Source organism: Heterodontus francisci, chromosome 20, assembly GCF_036365525.1.
Source record: "Heterodontus francisci isolate sHetFra1 chromosome 20, sHetFra1.hap1, whole genome shotgun sequence".
NCBI lineage: Eukaryota > Metazoa > Chordata > Chondrichthyes > Heterodontiformes > Heterodontidae > Heterodontus > Heterodontus francisci.
In genome coordinates, this window is record NC_090390.1 from 16,308,618 (window position 1) to 16,330,597 (window position 21,980).

The 21,980-nt window shown below is 44.6% G+C and overlaps 1 protein-coding gene across 1 annotated transcript in view; it reads right to left on the reverse strand.

Moving 5' to 3' along the window:
- Window positions 1-734: 734 nt before the first annotated feature.
- LOC137380846 (broad substrate specificity ATP-binding cassette transporter ABCG2-like) overlaps window positions 735-21,980 on the reverse strand; it is a 208,091-nt gene continuing 186,845 nt past the window's right edge. Inside the window, exon 15 of the mRNA XM_068053258.1 lies at window positions 735-882. Within this exon, the coding sequence (XP_067909359.1) occupies window positions 735-882 (148 nt within the window). The remainder of the gene's footprint in view (window positions 883-21,980) is intronic.

Genomic DNA, 21,980 nt, shown 5'->3' on the forward strand with positions numbered 1-21,980 from the left:
AGTTTTAATTAATAAACACATTAAAGTGTTCCTGCCAAAATACAGCATTCAATCTTACAGTTACAAAATACTTTCTCTTTCAATTTTAATATTTCTAATACAATTGTATATATAAATTTCCATCACAGATATAAAAATTCGTAGACAAAAAACACCAGTCATTTATTTATATTTCTCAAAGTGAAGAAAAATATAAGAAAAATGTGCTTACAATTACATTGTACCTTTCATGACATCACCAAGTGTTGTACAGCCAATGAAGTACTTTTCAAGTGCTGTCACTGATGTAACAAAGGGAAACACAGCAGCCAAAGAGCGCACAGCAAGATCCCACAGTGATGAGATAAATGATTAGATAATTTCTTTCAGTTATGTTGGCTGAAAGATAAATGTTGGCGAGGACAACTCCCCTGCTCTTCTTCAAATAGTGCCATGGGATCTTCCACATCCACGTAAGAGGCAAGATAGGGCAGCAATTGAGCATTTCATCTGCAAGACAACACCTCGAACAGTCAAGCACTCCCTCAATAGGCACCAAACTATCAGCCTAGATTATGTGCTGAAGTCTCTGGAATGGGTCTTTAATATAGAACCTTCGGCTCGTAAGTGAGAGTGCTACTAGTGAGCCAAGCCTAACACCTTGTCCCAGTGTATATTTATCCATTGTAACAATGTAAGAAATAGTTCTTGTAGATCTTGAGTATAATATATGGTCAGTCTCATTTTTAGAAGTGTTATGTGAATTTCTTCATAAACCTAAGATTAGCATATGCTATGGTCAGAAAGATTATTGTTATGCAAGCAAGTGCAACAATGTTCTTCCATATGGCCCACAAATCAAATCCACTTCCTTGCCCACACAAGTACACTTCACCGTAACATCTAAAAGAAAAAAAATACCATTTTAAATGCACTCAAAAAGCACAAATCATATCTTAAACAATGAACACATATATGGGGTAAATTTTGTAAAGCTTAAATGTAATTCCTGGAAAATCAAGAACAATCATGAATCAGATGCCCCCAACTCCACAAATGATTCTCTAATCCATGTTCCCATCAAGTAACGCTCTCCAGTAAGAGGACAGCCTTGCAAAATTGACCCTTTAAAGCAAACCAGTACAATATGTCTTAGTTCAACGATTGACGATCACTAGCAGCACACAATCGAGCAGCTGCCTCTCAAACAGATACTCACAGATTCAGGTACCATAATTACCTGTCATTTCTACGTATTTGTACTTCGAGGGGAAAATAATTTAGCTGGTTAATTAGAGAGAGTACCTTGCCAGAGCAGTATGTTCCATTTCAGAGATAGAAGAGCGACTTTGAGGCAAAATTCAACTGACAGTTTAGCACCTGAAAAATGGGTGGTTAGTAGTTGAAAATCAGGGTGAGCGGGGCACTTGAACCACTCCTTTGATGCCCATCTGATGCAATATTCCAGTGCGTTTGGAAGTGAACAGGTAGTCACCTGCCTAAAATAGACATATGGCTGCTTAAATATGTGTGGACACAGAGTAGTTGTGAAAGAGTGCATCATTTACAGAGTACTAAAGTCAGGAATTTGGTGCAAGTGGGAATTTAGTGCAGAGGGGGAAGGAGGTGTTCCTTTTTATTTCATTACCTCCAGTAGCTAGTGAGTGTTTTTCTTTTGTCTCTAAGCTAGGAAACTGTAACTTCCCACTACTTTAATAAATTAGTAACTTAAACTAGACAAACTAATTCATTAGTCAAACTAATAATTGATTCAATTAAAAATGATTAACAAATTAACTAATCAAATAAATATTGTTAGGAACAACCCTATATGCCAAATGGGAAATATTAATCTCATTGGTTGGAAACTTACATCAGACTTTTAATGGGAAAAATAACCTACAGTAACTTTTAAAAAACTAGCAGACAAGATGGCCACTGCAATTTACATTTTAAACACCAGGAGCTTGAACTGGAGACAAAAATTCTAACAAGAAGCCCAGCCAGAACAATGCTTTGGCTAACTGAGTAGATTAGCCAGATGATTCTCATTAGCGAGCCATTCAAAGTCATCCTGAAGCATTCGCAAGTGGAGATGCTCCTCTGGGGGCTGTACACTGGCAACCCCACCTAAGAGGAGTTTGGGATTTTACACTTTGGACCTCATTAAAAACAAAGGGGATTGATAGAACTATGTGACTGCCTGCTCATCTCTGAAGACATTAGAAGTTTTGTGACACAGACATCAGACAGGCAGTGAACAAGTGGGCAGCAGCGAAGAAGGCGGCTGCTCCCCCGTGTCTCCCTCTCTCTCCCCAGAAAATATCAAAAGAAAAGAACCGTCTGTGACTGAGGAACCCCACCCCTCCCAAGCCTACAGTCCACTACAGCCAGCAACCAGGGGAAGAGAATTAACTTCATGATTTCTGCCTTCAGGAAAACTCTGAATATAGCAAGTCAACTAAGGTGCCCTTTGACCACTGAGGATTACATGAATACAGTTTAGCTGAGGACTACTGGATTCATGGACTGTGTTTAAATTCCATTTATTCTGGATTTTAATCCAATCACAAAATCTGTTTCCCTCTGTGATGTGTGTGTGTGTGTGTGTGTGTGTGTGTGTGTGTGTGTGTGTGTGTGTGTGTGTGTGTGTGTGTGTGTGTGTGTGTGTGTGTGTGTGTGTGTGTCTTGTGTAAATGTGTGCATGAATGTGTAGAGTATTTTTAAATCGAGTTAGAGTGTTAAATATAATAAACTTACCTCTTTCTTGTTTAAACTCAAGAGAACCTGTCCGACTGGTTCTTTTTCAATCACATTAGAGGAAAAAGGTAAAACAGTCACTGGAGTGGTAAGCACAACCACCATTTTTAAAAAGGAATAAACCCTGTTGCAGTGAAACAAAAGGATGGGCGAGAAGGGAGCCTGAGACCCCATCCTCACCTGGCCATAACAGAAATTTGAGGGCTATAGTCCGGGGTCGTAACCTAACGACAAATGAGAAATTGAAATTGGGAAACCAGATTGATCCCTATGAAAAATAAATTTCAATACAGGTTTTCTTGTGGTTTTCACTGATAGAATACTAACATGTCCACATCCGAGGCCAGTACCTTCCCAAGCCAGGGTGAAGTAACTTCGCATAAGTTAAAGGACCTATCTATGGGAAGAGTTGAAGAGCCTAGCTAGGAAGTTTGGGATTACTTTCCATGAAAATCTGAAATCCTAAGACTTGTGGCCAACCATATTTCACTTGAACCTGAAGATTCATAGAGGTAGGGTCAGAAACAGAGAGAGTAATGTTAGCTAAAATACAATTAGAACAATGACAGGGATACAAACAGAAGGGAGTTGCCCTGGGAGTCCTCAACATTGACTCCAGATCCCATGAAGTCTCATGGCATCAGGTCAAACATGGGCAAGGAAACCTCCTGCTGATTACCACCTACCGCACCCCACTCAATTGATGAATCACTACTCCTCCATGTGGAACACTACATGGAGGAAGGACTGAGGGTGGCAAGGGCATAGAAGGCACTCTGGGTGGGAGACTTCAATGTCCATCACCAAGAGTGGCTCAGTAGCACCACTACTGACTGAGTTGGCTGCCTCCTAAATGACATAGCTGCTAAACTGGGTATGTGGTAGGTGGTGAAGGAACCAAAAAGAGGGAAAAATATACTTGACCTCGTCCTCACCAATCTGACTGTTGCAGATGCACCTGTCCATGAAAGTATTGGTAGGAGTGACCACCGCACACTCTTGTGGAGACAAAGTCCCGTCTTCACATTGAGGATACCGCCCATCGTGTTGTGTGGCACTACCACAGTGCTAAATGGGATAGATTTCGAACAGATCTAGCAATGCAAAACTGGGTATCCATGAGGCGCTGTGGGCTATCAGCAGCAGCAGAATTGTACTCAACCACAATGTGTAACCTCATGGACCGGCATATCCCCTCTCTACCATTACCATCAAGCGGGGGGCCAACCCTGGTTCAAAGAAGAGTGCAGGAGGGCATGCCAGGAGCAGCACCAGGCAGTCATCAAAATGAGGTATCAACCTGGTGAAGCTACAACCCAAGACTACTTGCATGCTTAACAGCTTAAGCAGCATGCGATAGACAGAGCTAAGCGATCCCATAACCAACTGATCAGGTCTAAGCTCTGCAGTCCTTACACATCCAGTTCTGAATGGTGGTGGACAATTAACTAACTAACTGGAGGAGATAGCTCCACAAATATCCCCTTCCGCAATGATGGGGGATCCCAGCACATCAGTGCAAAAGATAAGGCTGAAGCATTTGCAACAACCTTCAGCCAGAAGTGCCGAGTGAATGATCCATCTTGGCCTCCTCCTGAAGTCCCCAACACCACAAATGCCAGTCTTCACTCCGCGTGAAATCAAGAAATGACTGAAGGCACTGGATACTGCAAGGGCTATGGGCCCTGACAACATTCTGGCAACAGTACTGAAGACCTGTGCTCCAGAACTTGCCGCGCCTCTAGCCAAGCTGTTCCAGTACAGCTACAACACTGGCATCTATCCAGCAATGTGTACACAAAAAGCAGACCAACCCGGCCAATTACCAACCCATCAGTCGACTCTCAATCATCAGTAAAGTGAAGGAAGGTGTCATCAACAGTGCTATCAAGTGGCACTTGCTTAGCAATAACGTGCTCAATGACACTCAGTTTGGGTTCCGTCAGGGCCACTCAGCTCCTGACCTCATTACAGCCTTGGTTCAAACATGGATGAAAGAGCTGACCTCAGGAGATGAGATGACAGTGACTGTCCTTGAGATCATGGCAGCAGTCGACCGAGTATGGCATCAAGGACACCCTAGCAAAACTGGAATCAATGGGAATCAGGGGAAAACGATCCGCTGGTTGGAGTCATACCTAGCACAAAGGAAGATGGCTGTGGCTGTTGGAGGTCAATCATCTCAGTCCCAAGACATCACTGCAGGAGTTCCTCAGGGTAGTGGCCTAGGCCCAACCATCTTCAGCTGCTTCATCAATGACCGTCCTTCAATCATAAAGGTCAGAATTCGGGATGTTCACTGATGATTGCACAATGTTCAGCGCCATTCGCGACTCCTCAGATACTGAAGCAGTCCGTGTAGAAATGCAGAAAGACCTGGACAATATCCAGGCTTGGGCTGATAAGTGGCAAGTAACATTCGTGCCACACAAGTGCCAGGCAATGACCATCTCCAACAAGAGAGAATCTAACCATCTCCCCTTGACATTCAATGGCATTACGATTGCTGAATCCCCCACTATCAACATCCTGGGGGTTACCATTGACCAGAAGCTGAACTGGAGTACCCACATTAATACCATGGCTACAAGAACAGTTCAGAGGCGAGGAATCCTGCGGCGAGTAACTCAGCTCCTGACTCCCCAAAGTCTGTGCACTATCTACAAGGCACACGTCACTTGCCTGGATGTGTGCAGCTCCAACAGCACTCAAGAAGCTCGACACTATCCAGGACAAAGCAGCCCACTTCATTGGCACCCCATCCAAAAACATTCACTCCCTCTACCACCAACACGCAGTGGCAGCAGTGTGTACCATCTACAAGATGCAATGCAGCAACTCACCAAGGCTCCTTAGACAGCACCTTCCAAACTCGTGACCTCTATCACCTAGAAGGACAAGGGCAGCAGATGCATGGGAACACCACCACCTGCAAGTTCCTCTCCAAGCCACACGCCATCCTGATTTGGAACTATATCGCCGTTCCTTCACTGTCGTTGGGTCAAAATCCTGCAACTCTCCTGTACCTACCCCACATGGACTGCAGTGGTTCAAAAGGCAGCTCACCACCGCCTTCTCAAGGGCAATTAGGGACGGGCAATAAATGCTGGCCTAGCCGGCGATGCCCACATCCCATGCACGAATAAAAAAAACAGAGGAAACTCGCATTGGAATTTGAGGGGGAAGAGAGGGAAAAAGAGAGGGAAAAAGAAAGAACTTTCCAGAAGGTGAAGGAGGAAAGAGAGTTAAGGTGGCTTGAATTAACTAGGGAGCGAAACCATAACCCCAGTGAAAGCATGGCTAGCGAGGAAGCTACGGCTAGCGAGGAAGCTACCCCTAGCTCAGGGCTGTGTGCTGAGCTCTTAAAATTCTTCCAGTTGATTCCAAAGTTTAATGAGGAGAGATGTGGAAGCATTTTTTGTGACTGTTGAAAAGTTTGCAAGACAGTTGAAATGGCTGGCTGACAGCTGGACTTTGTTGTTGCAAAGCAAGCTAACAGGAAAAGTCCGTGAGGTTTTTTCACTGTTGTCGGATGAGAGTTCATCAGATTATGAGTTGACTAAAAATGCTATCCTCGGAGTATTTGAGCTAGTACCGGAAGCGTACCACCAGAAATTCCAAACCCTCCGGAAGCAGCCTGACCAAACTTACCTCGCATTTCAAAGAGGTAAGCAGCTTGCTTTTGACCAGTGGCTTAGGGCACTTAAGGTACGGCCCATATATGAAAACCTCGGAGCAGTGATTCTTCGAGGAGTTTAAAAACTCACTTCCCCTTTCTATTAAAACCCATGTAGAAGAACAAAAGGTTCATAGAGCCAGGCAGCTCGCAGTTCTGGTTGATGAATTTAGTCTCATATATAGGTACTTACCCCAAGGGAAACCGCTCACTCGTCACCCCCACAACCCCAAAAAGAATAAAAGGTGGGAGGTTGAAAGGAGCCCGAACAGCTCTGGGTGAGAAAAGAAAGCTAGACACACAAGCCAAAAAAGATGGTGCTGAAAGGAGTGAGACCCAAACACCTGTATGTTTCCACTATAACAAGGCAGATCACCTCCGAGCTGACTGCTGGAAATTATGGGGAAAACCTGTAGGATTAATCAGGGCACACCGGATCAGTGCAATAGAAGGGGCCCTGATGGAAAGCACAGCAGACTAGGCTGTGGCTTTAACTGCAACAGCAGTAAGACCCAATAAACTTACTGCTGTGAGTGCGGGAAAAGTTAACAAAATCCCTGAAGGTTATGAGGATTTTGTATCCTAAGGGAAAGTAACCCCATATCCCTTGAGTGAGGCAAGCAAGCCCATCATCATACTCAGGGATACAGGTGCCACCAGATCACTTCTGCTGGGAAAAGGCATGATCTTTCCCCCAGAGAGTGCAGTGAATGCAAGAGTGTTAGTGAATAGTATAAGAGGACGGAGTATGCCTATACCTTTAAATCGGGTGCACTTGGAGTGTGACCTAGTTTTGGGACCAGTGACAGTGGGGATTGTCCCTCAGTTGCCTGTGGAAGGGATCAGCCTGCTCCTGGGTAATGAACTGGCCGGGTGAAGGTGGTAGCTTCCCCAGTAGTGGTAGAGAGACCAAAGGAGGTCAGAAAGACAGGGCAGTTGCAGGAGATAGTCCCCAGCATTTCCCCTGACTGTGTGGTGACTCGGTCCACGGCCAAACCAGCAACATCAGAGGTGGCTGAACTGGCACTGCAGACAGATGACCCTACTGTCTGGTTATCTGAACCCGTCTTTGGGAAGTTAGAGGACCCATATAATGGGTTAAACAGATCTTCCCTAGTTAAGGCTCAACAAGCCGACCCAGTATTAAAGAAGCTGTTAGCACAGCCTGTCCAAATTGAAACTGAAGCAGAGGGAGTCCCTGAGTGCTACTATTTAAAGAATGAGGTGCTGATTAGGAAGTGGAGACCTCCTCACAGACCTGCGGACAAACAGTGGACAGTGGTTCACCAGATAGTGGTCCGCTTAGGTACCGTAAGGAAATATTAAGAATGGCCCACAAGCTTCCAATGGCTGGACATGTCGGTGTATGAAAAACCAAAGCCTCGTTTTGACTGGCCAAAACTCCACAAAGATGTGGTGGAGTTCTGTAAAACTTGCCACACATGCCAGGTTGTGGGAAAGCCCCAATCTGCAGTAAAACCTGCACTCCTCATTCCCATACTGGCTTTTGGGGAACTGTCCAGCAAAGTGCTGGTGGATAGTGAGAGGCCTGTGCTGAAAACAAAAGAGGACAGACAAGCACAGGTCTGTCAGAAAGTTAGGGAGGAAAGGAATGAAGAGGGCAGTGAGGACAGGTTAAAGGAGGGCCCAGGGAATTCCCAAATAGAACGCGCTACTGTCTGGTTAGCCAACTCTGAAATATCGGAAAGATTTGATCCCACACTCTCCTAAGTAAATACAGGCCAAAGAAGCATCCTACCAAGGCTGCTAAAAACATTTACAGAAACCTGCAGGGACAAGAAAGGTTCCCAAAAGGGCAAACCAACTGTGAAGGTGATGCCTCACCTAGTCAAAGTACTGCAGGGGAGTGCAGTGGAAGCTGGATAGATACCTGCAAGCAGGAATGTCCCAGAGGACATGGGGATGATTAGCAAAGTGAGCCTCTCCGCAGTAAAGGGAAAAGGGAAAGAAAAACGCCCTAAAGTGAGCAGCACTTGTATGACTCGCCAGAAAACTAAAAACGAGGTCAGGGTGGATCTACCCACTGAAGAACCCAATGATCAGGGCCCAAGCCTAAAGCTAATCAAAACCAACAATTTCACTTCAGAATGCAGCAAGAACAAGGGCGCAGAGGAAGTCTCAGATACTTCTCAGGGCTTAAAACCAATTTATTGCCCACTACCACTATAGGGAGAACAATTATCAAGGTACTGGAACCTAAATGGTTAAAGCCATATGTTGCAAAAACAGCAGTTGATGGGTTAAAGCTTGTACATACAGGAGAACCTGCCTGAGCCAATCATGGAAATTTGCAGATCCCCAGCTTCCCCAACAACCACATGTTTAATGAGATGCACCTCTCCAAGATATTACAAATCTATACTAAAGAAACTTTAAACCCATTTGACAACACATGACTATCCCAGATAAAACTAGGAAAAAAGGAAATTAAATCAGCATTGCTGTTGCAGAGAATAACCAGCTGCAACAATTCTAAGATTAATAGTGAATTTGGGGAGAGATTGAGAATGAATGTATGTTTTTCTCTTTTTCTTTCCACCCCTTTAATGAAATGCTCCCATCATCGTATTTCATTCTGTGTGGTACAGCTGTGTCAGGAATAAACCTATATGCCAAATGGGAAATATTAATTTCATTGTTTCAAAACTTACATTTTAATGGGAAAAAAACCTACAATAACTTTTAAAAAACTAGCAGCCAAGATGGCCATTGCAATTTACATTTGAAACACCAGAAGATTGAACTGGAGACAAAAAGTCTAATAAGAAGCCCAGCCAGAACAATGCTTTGGCTAATATAATATAAAATAAAAACAAGAAATGCTTCGTGCATTCAGATACAAAGCTTTTAAGTTTGTCCTATTATCAAATTTCCCTACTCTTTTATGATTCCTTGGTGCAATATAATGTTCACACGTTCTGTCCCTACCTTTTATTTTTTGGTAACAATCAGCCTCATCACTAACCTGCACTCCTATCTTCTCCTTTAACTTTGACTTCCTAATTTTCCATGCAACTGAATCCCCCCCCCACTATTTAGTTTAAGGCCCTATCTACAGCGCTAGTTATGCGATTTGCCAGGACTCTGGTCCCAGCATGATTCAGGTGGTGCCCGTCCCATTGGAACAGCTCCCTCCTTCCCCAGTACTGGTGCCAATGTCCCATGAATTCGAACCCATTTCTCCCACACCAATCTTTGAGCCATGTATTTACCTCTTTAATCTTATTGACCCTGTGCCAATTAGCTCATGGCTCAGCTAGTAATCCGGAGATTATTACCAGATGAGGGCTGCAGAGGAATTTGCACATGGGAATTTGGTGCAGAGGGGGAAAGAGATGCTCCTTTACCTATCTTTTATAGACTCCAGCAGCTGGTGAATCTTCTTCCTTTGATTCCTCGGTAGGTAATTGGTTGGTGAGTATTTTATCATTTATCCTTCAAAACTCAGGTAACTTTAGAAATTGTAAGGTTTTTATTTGGTAATACTAGTTAAGTTTAGTAGATTAGGAAACAACAAGAGAGTTAATTAAGAAAGTGATTAAGTAATTAAAGTGAATTAACTAATAGCATAAGTAACAATGGCAGGACAGGTGTTAGGTTGCAGCTGTGGTATGTGGGAGCTTTTGCATGCCAATGTGATTCAGGGCAACCACGTCTGCAGAAAGTATAAGCAGCTAGAGGAATTCCAGATCTGGATTATTGATCTGGAAGCTGAACTGCAAACACTGTACAACATAAGGGAGGGGGAGAAATACCATGACATTTTGTTCCAGAAGACGGTCACACCTCTTAGAACAAGGTCATCTGTTTTGGTCAGCAGTGAGGATGAGGAGTATGTGACCATGAGTGAGGCAGGTAAAGGGACCAAGCAGACAGTAGTGGAGGAGCCTCAGACTTTGCAATTGTCAAACAGGTTTGAGGTGCTCTCAACCTGTGTGGATGAAAGTGAGGTCTGCAGGTGGATGAGCATACTGGCCATGGCACTGTGGTACAGGAAGCCATTCAAGTGGGGGGAGCAAAAAGGAATGTAGTTGTAGTAGGGGATAGTATAGTGAGGGGGATTGACACTGTTCTGTGCAGCCGAGAGTGTGAGTACAGAAGGTTGTGTTGCCTATCTGGTGCCAGGGTTTGGGACATCTGCTCAGGGCTGGACAGGAACTTGGAGTGGGAGGGGAAGGATTCAGTTATCATGGTCCATGCAGGCACCAATGACCTAGGTAGGGCTAGGAAAGAGGTTCTGCTTAGACAGTGTGAGGAGCCAGGCACTAAACTAAAGAGCAGAACCTCAAGGGTAATAATCTCTGGATTATTACCTGAGGCATGTGCCAATTGGCAGAGGGCAGATAAGATTAGTGAAATGAATACATGGCTCAAAGACTGGTGTGGGAGAAGTGGGTTTCACTTCGTGGGGCACTGGCACCAGTACTGGAAAAAGTGGGGGCTGTACTGTTGGGACGGTCTGCACCTGAACCATGCTGGGACCAGTGTTCAAGCAAACTGTATAACTAGGGAAGTAGAGAGGGCTTTAAACTAAACAAGGGGGGGTGAGGGATCAAGCCTGGATAGACGTAGTAAACCAAGGGGTAGAGTCAAGGCAGGAGAGCAGAATAGTAATATGGGAAATAAAGGACAGAGAATGGCAGGAAGGGACAGAGAGAAAAAATCTAATAAAACACCAACAATCGAGACTAGATGTTACAAAGATAACAAAGACAAAACTAAAGGCTCTGTATCTGAATGCATGTAGCATTCACAACAAAGTAGATGAACTGATAGCGCACATCAAAGTAAATAAATATGATTCTGATAACCATTACAGAGATGTGGCTGCAGGATGACAAGGATTGGGTCCTGAATATTGAGGGGTATATAATGTTCAAGAAGAATAGGAAGCTAGGTAAAGGTGAAGGCGTAGCACTCTTAATCAAGGATGGCATTAGTGCAACAGTTAGAGATGACCTTGCTTCAGGAGATCAGGATGTAGAATCAGTTTGGGTGGAGATGAAGCATAGTAGATGAAAGAAGTCACTAGTGGGAGTGATCTACAGGCCCCCTAACAGTAACCATAATGTAAGACGACATATACAAGAAGAAATATTGGGTGCTGCGATAAAGGGATAACAGTAATCATGGGTGATTTTAATCTAAATATAAACTGGAAAAATCAGATTGGCAATAGTAACCTGGATGAGGAGTTCATAGAATGCTTTCGAGATAGTTTCTTAGAGCAGAATGTTCTGGAACCAACCAGAGATCAGGTTATATTAGACTTGGTATTGTGGAATGTGACATAATTAATTAAGGACCTTGAAGTAAAGGCATCTCTAGGTAGCAGCGACCACAATATGATTGAACTTTACATCCAGTTTGAAGGAGAGAAGAGTGAGACTAAGACTAGTATTTTAAACTCAAATGAGGGCAACTACGTGGGCATCAAAGCTGAGCTAACTGAAGTGAACTGGGTTACTAGGCTAGGAGAAAGATCAATAGAGAAGCAGTGGCAGACATTCAAGGGGATATTTCAGAATACTCAGGATAAGTATATTCCTGCTATAAAGAAAAATTCTCATTCTAACACACCATCCGTGGTTAACTAAAGAAGTTAAAGAAAGCATCAAACTTAAGGAAAGGACATATAATTGTGCAAAGATGAGTGGCAGGTCAGATGATTGGTAGGTCAGATGATTGGTCAGAATATAAAGAATGGAAGTGAATGACTAAAAAGGTTAATCAGGAGAAAGAAATTAGAGTATGAGAGGAAGCTAGCTAGAAATGTAAAAACAGATAGCAAGAGTTTCTACAGGTATTTAAAAAGGAAAAAAAGTAAGTAAAGTGAGTGTTAGTCCTCTGGAGAGTAAAAATGGGGAGTCAATAATAGTAGATAATAAGGAAATGGCAGATGAAATGAACAAATATTTTGCTTCTGTCTTCACTATAAAGGATACAAAAAACATTCCAGTAATAGCTGGAAGTGGAAGGAAGAGAGGAACTTGGTGAAATTACAATTATCAGGGAAGTGGTACTGACCAAGCTGACAGAGCTGCGGGCTGACAAGTCCCCAGTCCTAATGGGCTTCATCCTAGGGTCTTAAAGGAGGTGGCTAATGAGGTAGTAGATGTGTTGGTGTTAATTTTTCAAAATTCACTAGTTTCTGGAAATGTTTCATCAGACTGGAAAATAGCAAATATAACCCCTCTATTCAAGAAGGTGGGGAGGCAGAAAACCAGTAACTAAAGGCCAATTAGCTTGACGTCTGTCCTGAGGAAGGTGTTAGAATTTATCATTAAGGAGCCTATAGCTGGGCACTTAGAAAAACTGAAGGCAATCGGGAATAGCCAGCATGGTTTTGTGAAAGGGAGACCATGTTTAACCAATTTTTTGGAGTTCTTTGAAGGAATAACATGTGCCATGGATAAAGGGGAACCCATTGACGTACTGTACTTGGATTTCCAGAAGGTATTTGACAAGGTGCCACATAAAAGATTATTGCGCAAAGTAGGAGTTCATGGTGTAGTGGGTAACATACTAGCATGGATAGAAGATTGGCTGGCTGGCGGGAAACAGAGTATGCATAAATGGGTCCTTTTCTGATTGGCAGGATGTGACAAGTGGAGTCCTGCAGGGGTCTGTGCTGGGGCCTCAACTTTTTACAATTTATATCAATGACTTAGATGAGGTGAGCGATGGCATGGTAGCCAAATTTGCAGATGACACAAAGATAGGTAGGAAAGTATGTTGTGAAGAGGACATAGAAGCTTGCAGACCGAGATAGATAGGTTAAGTGAGTGGGCAAAAATCTGGCAGATGGAGTATAATGTGGGAAAATGTGAAGTTGTTCACTTTGGAAGGAAGAATAAAAAAGCAGAGTATTACTTAAATGGAGATCTAGATGTTCTCATGCAAGAGTCACAAAAAGTTAGTAGACAGGTACAGCAAGTAATAAAGAAGGCTAATGGAATGCTATCCTTTATTACGAGAGGAATTGAAAATAAAAGTAAGGATGTTACGCTTCAGTTATATAGGGCATTGGTGAGACCACATCTCGAATACTGTGTGCAGTTTTGGTCTCCTTATTTAAGGAAGGATGGGAATGCTTTGGAGGCGGTTCAGAGGAGGTTTACTAGATTGATACCTGGAATGAGTGGTTGTCTTATGAGGAAAAGTTGGACAGACTGGGATTGTTTTCACTGGAGTTTAGAAGAGTGAGGGGAGACTTGATTGAAGTATATATGATCCTGAACGGTCTTGACAAGGTGGATGGGGAAAAGATGTGGAAAAGATGTTTCCTCTTATGGGGGACTCCAGAACTAGGGGGAACTATTTGTAAAATTAGAGGTCACCCTTTAGGACAGAGATAAGGAGAAATTTTTTTCTCTGAGGGTGTGAGACTTTGGAACTCTCTGCCTCAGAAGGTGGTGGAGGCAGGGCCATTGAATAATTTTAAGGTGAGGGTAGATAGATTCTTCGGGGTTATGAAGAAGGGTCACTGACCCGAAACGTTAACTCTGCTTCTCTTTTCACAGATGCTGCCAGACCTGCTGAGTGGTTCCAGCATTTCTTGTTTTTATTTATTATTATTGTAGATAGATTCTTGTTAGGCAAGGGAATCAAAGGTTATCGGGGTAGATGGGAGTGTGGAATTCGAGACACAAACAGATCAGCCATGATCTTATTGAATGGCGGAGCAGGTTAGAGGGGCCGATTGGCCTACTTCTGCTGCTAATACATATGTTCGCATGCTGAGACTGCTGAGCTGCTGGCCCTCCGATTGGCATCTCAGCAGCGCCACCAGGAGCAGTGGCCACTGCTGGAACTGCACATGGAAGACAGGACGCAATGGAAGCAGGCCGCCCTCCCTACCAAGTAAGTGGGGTCAGGGGATGTTGGTGTCAGTCAGGCATGCCCCGACAAAAGGTTGGGGGCAGTGGGGGGGGGGGGGGGGGGGGGGTTGGAGAGGGTGAGGTGTGGTTGCCATGGGGGTGGCCATTGCCACCGGGGGGCCAGCCATGGACCACAGAGTGCCCACCCTGAGCCAGCAGAGAGGCCACTAGGGTTTACCAGGTAGTCTCCCCATGCAACAGAGTTCCCACCTGGGTAAAACACCAGCAGTGGTGGGAAGAGGCCCATAATTGGCCACTAAAGTGTCCTCCACCTTGCCCGCCGCTGCTAAAATGGCATGGCAGCAGGAAGATGTCAGGCACTCCACCCTGTCGTCCCTTGTCATTTTCTGGGAACCCCTGCCTCCCAGCCAGTCCCGGGGGCCGGAAAAATCTAGCCCATAGAAATTAAAAAGGTTTAATCTAATAATCATTACAGAGATGTGATTGCAAGGTGACCAGGGTTGGGAACTAAATATTCCAGGATAAAATGGAATAGAAGTAGGGGTAGCCCTGATAATAAAAGATGAAATAAAGACAGTAGAGGAAAAGGATCTTGTCTCAGAAAATCAAGAAGCAGAATCAGTTTAGGTGGAGCTAAAAACAGCAAGGGGCAGAAAGCATTGGTGGGAGTTGTTTATAGGCTCCCTAACAGTAGTTGTAGCAGAACAGATGGGAAACTGTTCAACCTATGCCGCCTTCAATTCAAAACCAAAATCACTCCAACCTCAGTTGTCAAGCTTCAGTATGCAGATGATACATGCATGTGCACTCACTCTGAAACTGAGCACCAGATCATTGTCAACTCCTTCTCCGAAGCATAAGAGAAAATGGGTCTTTTACTAAACACTCAGAAAATGAAGGTCCTCTTCCAACCAGCTCCCAGAGTACAACACCTCCCTCCATCAATCAAGACAATGGCAAGATCCTGGAAAATGTGGACCATTTTCCATATCTTGGGAGCCTCCTCTTGGCAAAGGCAGACATAGACATCAACGTCGCCTCCAATGTCCCAGCTCAGCCTTCGGCCGACTGAGGAAGAGCGCATTTGAGGATCAGGATCTCAAAGCTGAGACTAAGATCATGATTTACCAGGCAGCAGTGATCCCTGTGCTCCTACACGCTTTGGCGATCTGGTCAACCTACAGCAGGTACCTCTAAGCACTGGAGAAGTACCACCAGAGGTGCCTCTGCAAGATTCTCCAAATCTGGTGGCAGGAAAAGCAGTCCAACAGCAGCATCCTCTCCCAAGCCGACCTGCCAAGCATTGAGGTACTAATCATCCAAAACCAGCTCTGCTGGGAGGGACATGTTGTTTGCATGCCTGCACAGAACTTGGTTATGACAGGAAACATTCAGGAGGACAGTGGAAACGCTTTAGTGATGTTCTCAAAGCATCCCTGAAGAGATCAAACATCCCCGTCTACTCGTGGGACTCCTTGGCTTCTGATTGTCCGTGATGGAGAAAGCTCATTCAGGAAAGCATCGCACGCCTCAAGGGACTTCGTCAGGAACATATAGAGGCAGTCGTGGTGTTGGAGGGAGCGCACAAACCTCCAAACTACTCATCTACCTGACCCTTCATGTACCACCTGTCCCTCATGTGACAGAGTCTGCAGATCACACATTGGACTTATCAGCCATCTCCGAACCCATCAAACCAGAGTGGAAGCAAGTCATCCTCGATCCCGAGGGACTGCCTAAGAAGAAGAGGAGTTGTAGTATTGGGCAGGGTATAAATCAGGAAATTAGAGGTGCATGTAATAATGGTAATACAGTAATCATGGGTATTTAAATCTTCTTATACACTGGGAAACCAAATTTGCAGTAATACAGGGTAGTTTTCTAGATCAGTAGGGAACAGGGGAAAAGCCCCTGGAAAGGACGGCATTACCCCTGAAATAATCAAGAGTTCCAAGCCTGCTATACTCTCAGCACTCCATGAACTGCTTTGCCTGTGCTGGGATGAGGCAGCAGTACCACAGGACATGCACGATGCCAATATCATCACCCTCGATAAGAACAAGGGTGACCGCGGTGACTGCAACAACTACCGTGGAATCTCCCTGCTCAGCATAGTGGGGAAAGTCTTCGCTCGAGGCATTTTAAGCAGACTCCAGAAGCTGGATGAACGTGTCTACCCTGAGGCACAGTGTGGCTTTCGAGCAGAGAGATCCACCATTGACATGCTGTTCTCCCTTTGCCAGCTACAGGAGAAATGCCACAAACAACAGATGCCCCTCTACATTGCTTTCATAGATCTCACCAAAGCCTTTGACCTCGTCAGCAGACGTGGTCTCTTCAGACTACTAGCAAAGATCGGATGTCCACCAAAGCTACTAAGTATCATCACCTCATTCTATGACAATATGAAAGGCACAATTCAGCATAGCGGTGCCTCATCAGACCCCGTTCCTATCCTGAGTCGCATGAAACAGGGCTGTGTTCTCACACCTACACTGTTTGGGATCTTCTTCTCCCTGCTGCTCTCACATGCATTCAAGTCTTCAAAAGAAGGAATTTTCCTCCACACAAGATCAGATGGCAGGTTGTTCAACCTTGCCTATCTTAGAGTGAAGACCAAAGTACAGAAGGTCCTCATCAGGGAACTCCTCTTTGCTGACGATGCTGCATTAACATCCCACACAGAAGTATGTCTGCAGAGACTCATCGACAGGATTGCGGCTGCCTGCAACGAATTTGGCCTAATCATCAGCCTCAAGAAAACGAACACCATGAGACAGTTAATCAGAAATGCTCCAACCATCAATATTGGCCAGCAGGCTCTGGAAGTGGTTCAAGAGTTCACCTACCTAGGCTCAACTATCACCAGTAACCTGTCTCTCAATGCAGAATCAACAAGCGCGTGGGAAAGGTGTCCGCTGCTATGTCCAGACTGGCCAAGAGGGTGTGGGAAAATGGCGCACTGACACGGAACACAAAAGTCCGAGTGTTTCAAGCCTGTGTCCTCAGTACCTTGCTCTATGGCAGCGAGGCCTGGACAACGTATGTCAGCCAAGAGCGACGTCTCAACTCATTCCATCTTAGCTGTCTCCGGAGAATCCATGGCATCAGGTGGCAGGACCGTATCTCCAACACAGAAGTTCTCAAGGTGGCCAACATCCCCAGCACATACACCCTACTGAGTCAGCGGCGCTTGAGATGGTTTGGCCATGTGAGCCGCATGGAAGATGGCAGGATCTCCAAGGACGCATTGTACAGTGAGCTCGTCACTGGTATCAGACCCACCGGCCGACTTTAAAGTCGTTTGCAAATGCGACATGAAGTCCTCTGACATCGATCACAGGTCGTGGGAGTCAGTTGCCAGTGATCGCCAGAGCTGGCAGGCAGCCATAAAGGCAGGGCTAAAGAGTGGCGAGTCTAAGAGACTTAGCAGTTGGCAGGAAAAAAGATAGAAGTGCAAGGAGAGAGCCAACTGTGTAACAGCCCTGACAAACAATTTTTTCTGCAGCGTCTGTGGAAGAGTCTGTCACTCTAGAATTGGCCTTTACAGCCACACCAGGCGCTGCTCCACAAACCACTGACCACCTCATTGTCTCGAGACAAGGAGGCCAAAAAAGAAGAAGATGAAGAAGAAGACGAAGAAGACGAAGAAGAAGACGACGAAGACGAAGAAGAAGAAGGAGGAACAGGCTATTTTGGATCTTGTATTGTGCAATGATAAAGAGTTAATTAATAATCTTGTATTAAAGGGGCCTCTAGGGAACAGTGACGATAATATGATCGCATTTTATATTGATTTGGAAGTGTTTTATATAAATACAAAACTAGAATCTAAACAAAGAAAACTATTTACTATGAAGGACGAGTCAGCTAAGGTAGATTGGGAAATGACATTAAAAGATATAACATTAGACAAGAAATAATACATGATTTGCACCAAATATACACTCCTTTAAGGTATAAAAAGCCCTTCAGAAAAAATGGTCCAACCGTGGCTAACCTAAGTGTTACGCTCATGGGAAGTGCAGTGACGGAAATACAAAAATAAACCAAAGAGTTACAAAAAATAGAACAATTTAAAAACACTGGTACACCTGCCTTCAACAAGATGGAAAACAAAGTCACATAACATATATCTTCTCCCGCACTGAAATACACGTTCAGCTGGAACTGAAAGTCATTAATCATTAACCCCATCTGTATTGAAATTAAACACCTCATCATACATGGATGTGAGCTATCCACAAAGTGAGCTAACAAAGGCACAAGTAGATGCTCCATCTCAAGCTACAATCACTGCAATTAAGTGTGAACATCCCTCATCTTATCAAAATGGGCTGAAATCAGAAGCTATTGTATAGTCCTTCAGGAACCGAAAACCTAAAGTCACATGGGCGATACTAACACTTTACCTTTAAAGGCAAACTTTTGAGAACAAAGGGAGTCATCAGTCATCAAGTCATCAGAACAGCAGTCTGAGATCTCCATCTACAGAGAGAACACCGAAAGCCATCTTAACTTCCAGCACAAGGCTGAGAGAGAGCAATCAATTCCAGCTAGGACAGCTGAACCTTGCTGAGTCGAGTTGGCAACCAACTGTAATACGGAAATAAAGGAATGCCTTTTGAACAACTCCTCCACCTGTGAACACTGAATTAAGAAATATCCCCACTGTCTTCAAACTAAAGTGTTGACTGTCAGAAGACTTCAACAACCCAGCAAGGACAAGACAACCAGCAAACTGCCCTGCAACTTTTAAAAAGTTACTTTCCAAGAGGGTCCCACAAGGTTTTGTTGAAAACTACAGGGGAAGCGGTGGCGTAGTGGTATTGTCATTGGACTAGTAACCCAGAGACCCAGGCTATTGCTCTGGGGACATGGGTTCGAATCCCACCACTACAGAAGGTGGGATTTGAATTCAATTAATAAAAAGAGCTGAACTCAAGAGGTGAGGTGAGAGTGATGCCCTTGACATCAAGGCAGTATTTGACCGAGTATGGCATCAAGGAGTCCAAGCACAGCTGAAATCAATGGGAATCAGGGGGAAAACTCTCCGCTGGTTGGAATCATACCAAGTGCATAGGAAGATGGTTGTTGGAGGTCAATCATCTCAGCTCCAGGACATTACTGCAGGAGTTCCTCAGGGTAGTGTCCTAGGCCCAACCATCTTCAGCTGCTTCATCAAAGACCTTCCCTCAATCATAAGGTCAGAAGTGGGGATGTTCGCAGATAACTGCACAATGTTCAGCACCATTCGTGATTCCTCAGACACTCAAGCAGTCCGTGTAGAAATGCAGCAAGACCTGGACAATATCCCGGTTTGGGCTGATAAGTGGTAAGTAACATTCATGCCACACAAGTGCCAGGCAACGACCATCTCCAAAAAGATAGAATCTAACCATCTCCTCTTGACATTCAATGGCATTATGATTGCTGAAACCCCCACTATCAGCACTGGGAGTTACCATTGACCAGAAACTGAACTGGAGTAGCCATATAAATTCTGTGGCGACTAGAGCAGGTCAGAGGCTAGGAATCCTGCGGCGAGTAACTCAGCTCCTGACTCCCCAATGCCTGTCCACCATCTACAAGGCACAAATCAGGAGTGTGATGGAATGCTCTCCACTTGCCTGGATGGCTGCAGCTCCAACAACACTCAAGAAGCTCAACATCATTGAGGACAAAGCACCCCTCATGATTGGCACCCCATCCACCACCTTCAACATTCACTTCCTCCACCACTGACGTACAGTGGCAGCAGTGTGTACCATCTACAAGATGCACTGCAGCAATGCAGCAAGGCTCCTTAGACAGCACCTTCCAAACCCACGACCTCTACCACCTCGAAGGACAAGGGCAGCAGATGCATGGGAACACCAACTGCCAGTTCCCTTCCAAGCCACACACCATCCTGGCTTGGAACTATATCGCTGTTCCTTCACTGTTGAAGGGTCAAATTCCTGGAACTCCCTTCCTAACAGCATTGTGGGTGTACCTACCCTACATGGACTGCAGCGGTTCAAGAAGGCAGCTCACCACCACCTTCTCAATGGCAATTAGGGATGGGCAATAGATGCTGTCCTAGCCAGCGATGCCAACAATGAAGAAATAAAAAAAGACTTTTGCACCTTTGAACTCTTCCTGCCTCTTACCTTATATTCTATCTATCTTTTCTTGAATGTGTACTTGAATGCATGTGTAGGTGGTGTGATTATGTCGGTTGATTATTGTTTAATAAATATTTAATCTACTGCTTTAAAGACACAAGAAAACTTGTCACTATGTTTATTTGGCCAACAAAACACAGGGGCTGAAACATTAGTTTAAACAAAAACACAATCTGTGGTCAGTTGGGAGGTGAAAAGTGGAAACCAGCCACACCATTTCCCACCTGTCCATAACATGAGGAATTAAGGATAGTATTAAATCAAAGGAAGAAGCGTATAATGTTGCCAAAAAGAATTGTTAGCCTGAGGATTGAGAGCATTTTAGAACTCAGCAAATGAGGACCAAGAAATTGATAAGAAAAGAGAAAGTAGGAAATGAGAGTGAACAAGTAAGAGACATAAAAACGGATTGAAACATTTCCATATGTATGTAAATAGGAAGAGATTAGTGAAAGTCACCAGGAGCCCATTAGAGCCAGATACAGGTGAAATTATAATTGAGAATAAGGAAATGGCACAGACGTTAAACAAATACTTTGGACTGGATTTTCAAAGTCGGGTCAGGAAATCGACACTGTGATGAATTCCAGGTCCTGACCCCGTGCGTCGCTCTCATGATGTGATCTTTGAATGCTGATGCCCTAATTGGGCAGGAGGCGAGCTCAGTGTCCAATTAGAGATGTCGAGAGCCTCCAGGAGGCAGGAGCTGCCTGCCTGGTGGCAACAGCAAAGGCAGGCAACAGCCATGTTGGGGGCTGCTGTTGTCTTGCTGAGGAGAGCAGGCAGCTCATGAAAGGGCCAGGATTTTGAAAATTCAAAACTGTCCTGGAGGCGTTGAGATCCTGAGACAACCTCCAGGCCCGCAATTTTCAAATGGCGGTGCACCAGTTCTTCACAGTAGAAGACACAAAAAACATTCATAAATAATGGGGCACTGAGGGTCTAACAAGAATGAGGAACTTAAAGAAATCAGTACAAGCACAGAGTTAGTGCTAGAGAAATTATTCGGAATAAGTTGCAACAAATCCCATGGACCTAATAACCTAGATCCCTGTGTTTTAAAAGAAGTAGCTGCAGAAATAATGGATGCATTGGTTTTGACATTTCAGAATTCTTTAGACTCTGGGCTGAATTTTATGTTGCCGCTACTGTAAAAAATGGCAGTCCGCGTAAGCGGGCTGTACTCTGCGGAGCCACCGCGATACTAAAAGCGGCAGCTCATTTACATGGCTGGGGTGGACCACCGTGATGACATGGAGGGGGCGGGCGGTCTGTCCCCAGCAAAGGTGTCCGGCACCATTGCGCAGGCACTGATGCCATTTTTAAAGGGCTTTCAGCCCTTTCATTTTGTTTAAATATTTAAAGCAATAAGCATATTACATTTAATCTTAAAAATTATATCAATGTTTCTAGTCCCTCTCCCACTACCCCCCTGCACAAAATACTTATCTTGTGTACCTGACCGTATCCCCCAAAGTTCACAAACTTTTATCCTTAACCCTTCCCACCATCCCCTCCACCAATCATATTAGTTTG